The sequence below is a fragment of the Adiantum capillus-veneris genome, chromosome 25 (assembly GCF_014529385.1).
Source record: "Adiantum capillus-veneris isolate H3 chromosome 25, ASM1452938v2, whole genome shotgun sequence".
Lineage (NCBI taxonomy): Eukaryota > Viridiplantae > Streptophyta > Polypodiopsida > Polypodiales > Pteridaceae > Adiantum > Adiantum capillus-veneris.
In genome coordinates this window covers 36,234,717-36,246,095 of record NC_140955.1, presented here as the reverse complement: position 1 = coordinate 36,246,095, position 11,379 = coordinate 36,234,717, and the positions used below count along the sequence as shown (strand labels likewise).

General features: G+C 44.3%; 1 protein-coding gene across 1 annotated transcript in view; it reads right to left on the bottom strand.

Annotated features, from left to right (window-relative positions):
* Window positions 1-1,716: 1,716 nt before the first annotated feature.
* The window catches only part of LOC147424713 (ARM-repeat/Tetratricopeptide repeat (TPR)-like protein), a 52,380-nt gene continuing 42,717 nt past the window's right edge, over window positions 1,717-11,379 (bottom strand). Inside the window, exons 2-3 of the mRNA XM_086500200.1 lie at window positions 2,990-4,018; window positions 1,717-2,901 (exon numbers count right to left, since the gene is read on the bottom strand). Coding sequence (XP_086356326.1) covers window positions 1,960-2,901; window positions 2,990-3,958 — 1,911 coding nt within the window. The 5' untranslated portion in view covers window positions 3,959-4,018 and the 3' untranslated portion in view covers window positions 1,717-1,959. The remainder of the gene's footprint in view (window positions 2,902-2,989; window positions 4,019-11,379) is intronic.

Sequence of the window (11,379 nt, the reverse complement as noted above, 5' to 3'; positions counted from 1 at the left end):
AATGACCAATCCATGTGCAGTCCCCATATCTATCAAGTATCTGTCATACTCAGTGTGCTCCCCATCCTGTGATAGTCTAGATAAGCCCATCTTTATAACATCAAGCTCCCTAAGCATCTCCTCTGAAGTATCATAGAATATTGTCTCATGATGGGCAGTCCTAGCATTGAAGTCCCCCAATATGATAAGGCCACCATCCTTAGAAAACTCCCATATGTCATCATCCAAGATAGAAAAGGGGGACTGTCCTCTAAGTGGTGCATATACTGAAGTACTAGGAGGGAAATAACAAATAGCAATGTAGAGATATCTGCCTGTCTTTGTCTTTAATCTCACCCACATGTACTTAGCCTGCTCATCCTTGCATGCTATATCAATGGCTGCAACTCCTCGAATAAAATTGCCACTCCCCCTGATCCCCGTCCTCGATGCTTTGATTGGGTCTCCTGTCTGCAACCCGTCTCCCATCTATATCCACTCACCTGTGGCATGGATTGTCCAAGAGCCCGATGAGTCTCAGAATAGAAAATGATCTCTCCCAGTGAAGCTATCCTCAAAGGCACCTACATTAAGGCGTAGAGATCCATTACACTTCCAGACGGCCACCTTTAATTTAGTCCCATAGGTCACGCACCATCATGTGAAGCGTGGCTCCATTATCACGACTCTCTTATCTCTATAAAAAGCAATCTTCCCTTTTTCCCTTGCCGCTCTAATCTCTAGCATTACCTCCTTCATATGAGCAATCTGTGAGATGAGGTCGTTCCCAAGAAAAATACCCTTCTTAAGAGTGGGTCTTTTCTTTAAAAAGTTCTTTGCTTCCAGAGAGAGAAGAAGAAGAAGAAAAAGAAGAGAATTTTAACACCGTAGGAAACTATTCCAAGTGAGAGAGCTGGCTTAGTAAGATGATTGTTCACTAACACAATAATTATCTTAAATGGTCTCTCTCTCTCTCTCTCTCTCTCACACACACACACACATTGGCCACCCACCTTATCATTTCACCCGCATTAATTACCCACCTAACCTCTTTTCCATCTAGAAAGTGCACTGCAAAGTTCAACCAACTCCACATGCTCTCATCTTCTGCATCTCTACTTTGACATGGTATCACATATGGAGTATTTGAATAGCTCCAATGTGTGTTAAGGCTTGTTGAGGGAAGTAAGAGAGAGGTAATTATGGCTGATTTTATTGATGTGTGGATTTGGGCCTAGAGCTCCCTATGTCATGGAAGTAAAGAACACAAAGGTATAGCCAGTGAAACTTACCAGACGATCTAAATGAAGACTGCCCAGAAGTAGTGATAGGAAAAAACATGCTAGAGCTCACCAAAACTAAGACCTCTTGTGTATGAAGTCTACAGCAAATTGATCGAACAATCGCAACAATGAACACTTGATTATATCCCTACTACTCGTGCAGGTGTTGTGGACATTTCAAAATACATAAAGAAGGTAGGGTAATTGTTTTACCAGAACAGCCTAACGTTTGTTTGAAATTGAAGGATTGAATCCAACATTTCGTGCTAATGCTCAGGAATTCTTTAGCTTATTAAATATAGGACCAGATAAATAGGAGTCACATTCTCAAAGATCAAGAAGGATTCAGAATAAAAAAAGGAAGCAAAGCATACTATTTCTAAACAGTCTTTAGTGGAATGCCAAAATGCAACAAAATTATTCTTGACAGACATCCGGGAAAACGCAAACCAAATACTAGGAGGCACTTGTCACTGCATGTCTTGAAAATCTCTGATACACAATGGTCAGTTAAGGGCCACAAATAAGGACTTTTTAAGTCCACTTAACACGAGCGGTACAAAAAGTCTAGAATACAAATGCTTGGACAATTAGAACCAAACAAGCACAAAAGACAAATCATCACAAAGATCTGACTGAAGACTCTCCACACAAACTCAAATAGTGTCTCTCTCTAACAGCCTCTACAAAGTTGGACCTAGTATGCATTCCCATACTGAGGACCAAGAAGGTCTTCCAGGGTCATACCCTTGAAAACAGGCGTCAATCTATGAACATCCCGCTTCTCCTCGTCCTCGGTCTGCCACTCACCGCCCTCTTCAGCAATTGAATCTCCTTCATGTCTATCAGCATCCCCTGCATCACTCCCACTTGCAGTCTCCCATTCAGAGCCCTCATCCTCCTCCCTCCCATGCTCATTCACACCCTCATCATATTGTATAGCCCCATGCTTTTGTGATGCCTCCTTGAAAAGCCAAGCAGCCTGCATCTGCTTCTTCACAAGACGCTCGGCATAGTCAGGTACACGATTCTGCTTTACACTCGCAGCATCATTTTCAGATGCCTGCGAGCATTCATTGATGAACATAATCGCATCCAGAAGACTTTCCTTTGCAAACCCCAAAATTTCATAGGCTTGGGCTCGTCTCCAGAGGCTTTTGCTGTGGCGATTTACAGGGTTGTGAAGGCACAAGGCACGGGTTGTATCACTAATAGCCTCCCAAGGATCTTGTAAAAGGAGATGGCATTGAGCCCGGTTACTATACAATACAACTCTTTCTTTTTTTGCACGAATGGGACACAAAGCTAGGGCTTCTGTGTACTTGGAAGCAGCTCCTACAATATCTCCAGCAGAGAACTTAGAGTTTCCTTCCAGCTTGACCACTAGTGCAGCTGCTTGCTTAATGTGAAGATCTTCCTTTAGTACATTTCTCTCCCATTTTATTTTCTGGCGCAATGATGCGATCTCTTGCAGGAGCTGCTTGGTCCTAGGGCTCATCAAAGAACGTACACTGACAGGAGATGCCTGCACATTTTCTTGCAAAATAACATTCATCACTAACTCACCCAGCTTCTTATGTTCTCCCAGCCTTGGAAGCTCTGCTAAATCTGCAAGAGCAGGTGCAGCCTTATCAATGACCTACAAATTAAGTAGCTGGCTGTTAGCCCCCATCTTCACAATCATTCATAAGTCTCAAATTTATAAACAGGAAAACATGGTGATTTACCTTATATCGAGTACTGGGATCTTGTAGTAACCACAAAAGGCAATGCACCGCCATATACTGCCAATCATCCGATGACCTTGCAATATTGCATAGAGCCTCGATGACACCGGGACATCCAGCTATTGCAATCCTTCCAAGCTTCTGATGACAAATAGTTCGTAGCAGTCCTACCCCTGCAGGAGAATTCTCGTTCACCAATCCACCCCACATTCCTGGAAGCTTGACAAGAAATTCAGCCTTGCAAATTGTCTGAAGGAACTCAGGTTTGAAAGCAAAGCAATTTATCAGCTGCAATGACCAACATTGCAACTGACTCGCCCACTCTTCTGCCTTCCTTGACTCCATCTCCACACCTCCCATTCCCCTTGTCAGCAAATCACAATGGTAGCTTAAACGCTTATCCACAAATTGGAAAAAATGTGTGTACACAATCTCGAGGGCATTGACAGCAAGTTGAATAGCTAGCTCCAGGATTTGAGGCTGTGATGCAACAAATGGAAAAGTGGAATCATAGGTTGCCAGGTGGCCTAGTGCTCGTACAGCCACCCTCTGCTCCACCCAGGTCAGCCTCCCTCGAAGTAGCTCTACCAATGGCTGAATAACACCTGCCCTGACTGCCCTTTCTGCGAACTCCTCAATATTCATAGTGTAAGAGCCAATAATATGGGCAGCATAATAAGGAATGTAGATGTTCTGATCCTTTGCTAGCCATTGCCTGTTCTTGATCCCTTTCCAAATAAGGGCTTCCATGCACTCAAATACTCCCAGCTCAATGAACTCAGGATCATTGGGGTGCGCCATTGCGGTATTCCAAAGCCCGCTGACAGCAAGGACCTGCCCTTCCTCATCTTGGCTGGGAAACTCCTTAAAAAATTTCGATACACTGGCACGGCGCTTCGTGGGGTTTGCCTCTTTCATGACACAAAAGAAGCATCCCGGGTAGGGACAGTCCAATGCACTCTTCTCCATCTCTTAATCATTCCAATGAACCTCATGCCCTATTTGGCACCAAAATAAGAAACAGTCTTTCTGCAAAATCATTACACAGACGGGTGAGTCCTGAGACTAAAACCAGAAAAGAGTGTGGAAAATTATGCTTGAAGCTAGAACCCGTTGGGGAGAAAATTAAACAAACCGTGCATTAAAAAAAATCGAGCTACAGAAAAAATGGAATAACCAACTTCTAACAAATTAAAGGCAGCGAAGACAATGAAAGACTAGCACAACAGGTGTAGCTGACCTTGTATAATTTAACAGCTGAGAGAAATGATATGAAATGAAATGTTATATTAAATGTCTTTAAAAGGCCAGAGTGACCTACGAGACCAAACTGGTACAGTTCTATCTGATAAAATGTAAGGGTACAAATTAAAATGAGATGAAATAAAATAAAGACTAAATGGCTATTGTCATGAATCCAAGAGCTCAGAGCTGTGTAGCACTATAAAGTGTGTGATGGTGAAACAGTGGGTAGTACAATCTCAGTGTATGAACATCGATGTCCAGCATCTGCCACTGCCGAGGATGTCCTACATCAATTGCTGTAGAATATCGTTGATGTCTGCCATGGTAAGTACTAGTAGTGGGCGTCTTGCATGTCGAGCTAAAGTGATCCGTATCCTCTATCGTAGTCTCCGTCAATGCTGTGAGGTACCCCTATGTCTCTCTACGGGTCTCCACAACAAGCTCTCTCTACGTCTGTGTGGCTCGAGTAAAAATAACCCAAGACATTGCCGAGGATGTCCTACATCAATTGCTGTAGAATATCGTTGATGTCCGCCATGGTAAGTACTAGTAGTGGGCGTCTTGCATGTCGAGCTAAAGTGATCCGTATCCTCTATCGTAGTCTCCGTCAATGCTGTGAGGTACCCCTATGTCTCTCTACGGGTCTCCACAACAAGCTCTCTCTACGTCTGTGTGGCTCGAGTAAAAATAACCCAAGACATCTCTGGTCCTGATATCTCATGACCCTGGATACTAGATAGTGGTCCAAAACCCTCTCTGAAGAGACAATGAAGTCGCCCCCGTATCTCGTAGTACACCAAACAGTGACATATGTAATGCAGCTCTGTCTCAGGCTCCAAATGGCATAGTGTTAGGTGCAGCGGAATGAATGTTTGCGCTTTGCTAAAGATGAGTGCTCCGAACTGTGCTCAAGGTTCCTTTTGTTCTTATGGAAGGTAGAGCCTTCCGTTCTTAATGAGAGAATGCTATGATCACAAACAAAGTGAGTGGACACTGTGCGTGCGAGTGTATGAGACTGAGAGATAGAGAGAAGAGAGATACGACACTAGAGACGTAAAAACGTCCTCCGAAGGCCCCACTCTCGTCGGCGAGAGTGGTCTACTTATGATTGCACAATCTGGTACAAACGGAATGCATGAGACTGATGCAAGTCTAGGCTATGTTGACGACGACGACGGGGATGACGAGGCCGACACTAGGGCTGAAATCTGCAATCTTTCTACTGCTGTCCAAAAAAACTATGGGCTAAAATCTGCAATTAGTCCAAAACGCTGATTTGGGGGGCTGTTTCTGTGAGTCTTTGTCGCTGAAAATCTGCAGGTTTAGGGCTGAAAACTGAGGTTCATCATGGCTGAAAACTGAGGTCTTTACCGGGGCTGAATCTGCTAATCTTCGGGCTTGAGTATGCAACTATTTCATGGCTGAAATCACTGCTTTGCTGTGGATCCAAAAACGCTAACTTGATGCTTGCCAAAAACGCTAAGTACTGGGTTCTGTTGGCGATGCAGATTAGATGCAAAAACGCCACGTTGAGGATGTGTTGCAAAAACGCTAGCTGATGGTTGGAATGCAGCGAGGACCTACTGATGTCAGAAACGCTAGGCCTTGCCAATGTCAGAAAACTCTACGGCTTGCTGATGTCAGAAAACGCTAGGGCTGGTGCTTGGAGAAAACGCCAAGGCTTGGGATCTTGCTTGGAGGGGGAAACCGCCTAGGTTCTGCTGAGAAGTTGCCTGCTGAGCTTGGCTCCTGTTGCCTCTTCTGCCATTGAGTGCTAACTTTGGTTTGCTTATATATTTTCTTACCCAAATTGCCCTACCTACTTTTGTTGGAAAGTCACTTAAATTAATAAGTGAAAAATGCCAAAAATAGGTAAAATAGGCTAAATGCACTCGAAAATTCCTCTGACTGATACCAATGCTTTTCCACTGGAAAATAGGTAAAATAGGCTAAATGCATTGGAAAATTCCCCTGACTGATTTTGATGGAATCTGATGGGAATGCTTATGATCATGCTGTGTTGTGCAACCAGAGGATATGCATCTACACTAAGTGATTGGGCATGCACGGTCTACGAATAGACACACAAAAAGTGCCAGATCACTTCTAAATCTAGACTGACTGGACTAACTAAAACCCTGTTATGGTGTAGCTTGTCCACGGACACATAGGGTTGGATGTGTCATGTGACACATAGCTGGCATATCCTAGGACCTAGCCCTTGTAGGTATCCTCCTAAATTTGTCACTCTCGATTTCAAGCTGACGTGAAGAGGTATGTAACTGACCAGTAGCACACCGTATCCCCTAACTTAAATGTGTATCCATGTAACTAGGTCTAGTCACAAACCCACCTCCATTAGAGAGAGACGAGATTGAAATAAAATGAATATTAACGTTTGCATAAGGCCTAAAAGACCTATAAGACCAAAAGAGGTTACATCATCATGATCATATGATCCATATCCTAGCATGAAAAGGCTAAACAAATTACCAAACAACCTACACAACAATGACATCACATGAAGTCTCTCATAGGCCTATGCCTCATGGTCTCAATCTCTTCCTTTGTGAAGAGCTTGGTAGGAGCCGCTCTATCCTCTCAATGATGGCCTAGATCCAACGATAAAAAGTATGACGTCAATGTTATCTACCACAGAGTTGTGGTCGTTTGACTCTGTTAATCAGTGTAGTTCTATCTGTGAGAGTCCTCTTGGTCTGCTGAGGATTGCCCCCCTCTAAAGAAATCAGGTACCTGCCTCTGCGTCGATACTCTGACTGGAGCTGAACTCCCAAGTAATGTCTCCTCTGTGTCTGCGTATCTCTTGTAGGAAAAGTCCAAGACACCTCTCATTGATGTAGTCCATCACTCTAGCAAGAGGAGCGAAACCCTCTCTGAATAAACAATGGAAGCAACGTCGTATCTCGTTGTACACTGAGCATCTACAAATGTAATGCTCCTCTGCCTCTGGCTCTAGGTGGCATAGCTAGCATATCCTCTGATCTGGGGGAACTAAAGTCTGTCTGCCTATATCTGTCTGGAGCTGGTGTGAGCATGTACGAAGCTGACCTAGAACCGCATGTGAAACATGCTCATCCATGTAGCTCGGCTGAAAATGGTCTCTGTAGAAAGCAATTTTCTTCCCTAGCTCCTCTCCAATTGACAATCATGTCCTCCTCCTATCTAGCTGTGTGAGATTAGTCCCGCTAATCTCTCGCCGTCTCAGTGCGAGTGACGATGCATCCAATGAGTATTGAAAAGGTGGTAATGTATCCATAGTGAAGCCATGCTTTTGAAACCAAGCAAACATCTGTGTATACCAACATGAGGAGTCTTCCCCCATAACAAGGTCTCGTGATGACTCTAGTGCTAATCTAGCATATTGATGATCCTGGACATAGGATACTGATCTAGTAAGTGCCTCGACCACATTCAGTGTGGCCCCCAACTCTGCTCTGGCAATCTCATGCGGGATTGTGGTCTTACATCTAATCAACTTGGATATCATAGTCACCAGAGGTCTCTTCGTCGCTCTCGATCCATCATAGGTCTGACCAATCCGAGTGCAATGGTTCAAGCTAGGACCCCAAATCTGCACCCCATACAATAATGTGGAGGTCACCAATGTGTCAAAAAGCCATAGCTTAGTGCGGTGCCCCCATAATTGCAACTGTGAGCCCATCCACTCTGAGCTTCCTAATGCTGCATGTCCTCGTGTCAGTCTCATTGTTGTTGCCTCTCTCATGGAGAAGGACAGCCCTTTGAACTGCACAAGTTTTACCGCCGTAGGTCAATATCATGTGCCAAGGTCCGTGATGCATCAAGCTGCTTCTACAATGTAATCCGTATAAAGCAATAGCGGTATCCAAGTACATAATAGCTATGCTCCTCTATCTCCCTCGCTCTCAATGTACTCTGACACCTCAGAGTAGGTGAAAGTGGGCATCCCTGTTTCACTCCAATGGTGGAGTGAAATCCCTCTGGTAAGCCCTCTTTTTGTGCATAGCTCTCCTTGTCACTATCTCATACATGCCATGATCCCCCCATGTAAGGTCAGTGGGGACTCCCAAGTCATACAGCCTACACATCAATCTTGCTCTAGGGATTGTGTCAAACGCCTTGCAAAAATCCACAAAGCAACAGTAGATCCGACTCCGACGCCCTCTACCCTCCTCAATAAAGGCTCTGAATGTGAGTACATGATCCAAAGTAGAGTACCCCCTCCCGAACCCCGCCTGTCCCTGAGCTCTAATACCCTCTCTCTCTTCCCATCAGCTAAGTTGACGCTCCAGTCACGATGCGTATAACTTGGCCAGCATATGGCCAACCATGATGGTGCAACAGTTGCTAGGTAGCATAGGATCTCCTACCTTTAGTATGGGCAGGATTGGTATTAGTCCTCCAGCTCTCAGGAAAGCCTTCACACATCGCTCTATTGAACATGTCTCTCAACAGAGGTGCCAACATATCTCAAGCATGAGAGAGGTGCTTTGCAACTAGCCCATCACGGTCCTATGCTCTCCGAGTGTGTGATCTATCTATGGCATCATGCACCATGCCAAGAGTGAAAAAAGTAGGTGAGGAGGCAAGATCCTGGTGGCGGCTATGTATGGGGCTAATCTAGTGCCGTACATAGACTCGTAGCATATTGGCCCTGCCACAGAAACGAAAGGAAGCACTTAAAACACTTTCGGATCTATACAATTACACTGTTTAAGAATTCACACAGTAAAACTTTAAGTAATTCAGATGGACACGACACTAAGGACCAGATGGGTTGTGGTGCCTCCCCCCAAGATTTTTCTATTGTTTTATCAATTGATTCTTACAAGCACATGAAATGGAACAGCTTGCACTGTTCTCTATCACGGAAGTTTCTGATGCAAAATAATGCACGCTATTCAAGGGCACAGTGGCTGAAATTTTATGTATTTGTAGCCTAAAACAACGAACTTTGTCTCGTTCTATACTCCTCTATGCAGAAGTGATCACTTTTGTTACCTGCCTGCTTACGGAGTGCCAAAGCAAGGTCACCTTTGCTGAAATTTGGCATTAGGAACTCGTTAGAGAGCTGAAAAACTGTCCGGACAGCCGACAGAGCACTTGTCTGAGTGCGGCTATCCCCAGAGGGACGCACACAAGCTTCTGTTGGCTGCCCTCCTTCTCTGAGTGCGCTCCCGCTACATGGCCTTCCGAGAGCAAGAGCATGAAATTGTGGGGGAGAAAGAAAGTGTAACAGACTTGGACACCTCAAGTCAAGATTCTACCGCGACACGGCAGAGAATCAATTAAAATACTTCACAACTTTAAAATCACAGTTCAATTTGGTCGACACGGCTCGGCGTAGTTCCATGCCAAGAGAGATTGGCCCCAAAGACTGGCGCCCCTTTCGATATTTCTTTTATATTAACCTTTGAGCAAAGTACAACTCCCGTAGGGTCCTCTGCTCTCAGACTCTGCGTCCAGATGCCTTGCAAAGTGAGCCCCTAGGGTCACTTATATAGATTACAAGGGATGCCAAAAGCAGAGCCCCAAAAGCTTTTAAAATCAAAAGCAACTTGATCTAAAAGCTGCCAACAAAAACAGCCAACACAATTTACGGATTTCCGTACAGTTTTGCCACGTCATCATGTCAGCACAAAAAACCGAATTCCGTATTGCTGCTATGTCAGCCTGTCGACGCGAATTGCAGAATCCGTACTGCTGTTGCATCAACTTGTCCGTACAGTCATCGCCACGTCATCAGACTGCCACGTCGCCACTTTGTGACATACCCCCCTCTTGAAAGAATTGTAATCGCCCTCGATTACGCCTGCAAAACAGATAGAGGCCATAAACCAGTTCAGTAGACACTAACTCTAAGTACCGACGCACAAGACACGACACATCGAGCACTTGTACAAAGACGACAGTCACATCAGTGCACATGACATCACATGACAATCAATCACAGAAATATTCATTCCAAATCTCCGACCATGACTATCAGCAATGTATTTAGTAACCACATCTAGATCCATTCTAGATCTCATTGCTGTCGGGTAAACTAATCCCATATTGCGATCATGTCTATAGAGATTTTTTGACTCGAGCACTATCGTGTGCAAGTAGCCATTCGCTTTTAAGCACTGTCGTTTGCGAGAATCGTTCGCCTCAAGCACTGTCATGTGCGAGTATCGCTTGCCTCAAGCATCGTCGTATGCGAGTATCTATCGCCTCAAGAATTGTCGTGTGCGAGAATATGTCGCCTCAAGCACTGTCGTGTGCGAGAAATCTTTTCCGAGGATCCCAATCCATCACCAAGTTCATATTGAACAGAGTGTTTTAATCATTCATTCCATTGAATCAGTCGTGACTCATGATTCGTTATCAGGTTCATTCAAGAGTTGTCACTGCTCCAAAAAAATCATCATCTCATTCTTAATCCTGTTATCTATTCACAAATAGCGACCTTCCATAAAACATTAGTTTCATTCAAAATTCATGATACTTATCGGGTTCATTTTCGAGCATTCATTGCTCCCAATTCGCCATCCATTATCATCAATTTCACTTCTTGTCTGCACATGTCTAGCAAGTTCTTCCAGACAACATTAATCTCATAAATCAAAAATCATCTTCGGAAATTCCTATTTCAAAGTTTTTCATTCACACACTTAGTTCATACTGAACACAGAGTTTCAATCATCTAGTTATCTCATCCGTTCAGAAGTCTTGATGCACCTAGATCCCTCTGTAGCCATCTCATCCCCGCAAGAACTCTTGATGCGCTCACCACAGCATCTAGTCATCTCATTCATATGGGAATCTTGACGCACTAGAATCATTCAACATACGTCATCATTCATTCATTCAAATTCATCATTCTTAAAAAAATAATCGAAAGGATATCCGATTCATTCCTGAGCTGTCATCGCTCTCGATCTCACCATCTCATCCTTGATTTCACCTACAAAACAGGTAAGGAGATTGCTCTCCTCGTTGCAAAAGAGTGGATGTCCAGCTCTATGCTTCCCAATCCACACAGAAGCGAGTTCCTCGCTCCTAATTTGTCACGTGACACATCCAACCCTATGTGTCCGTGGACAAGCTAGAGCATGACCAGGGTTCAATTCAGTCAAGTCAGTCCAGAATAGGAAGTGATC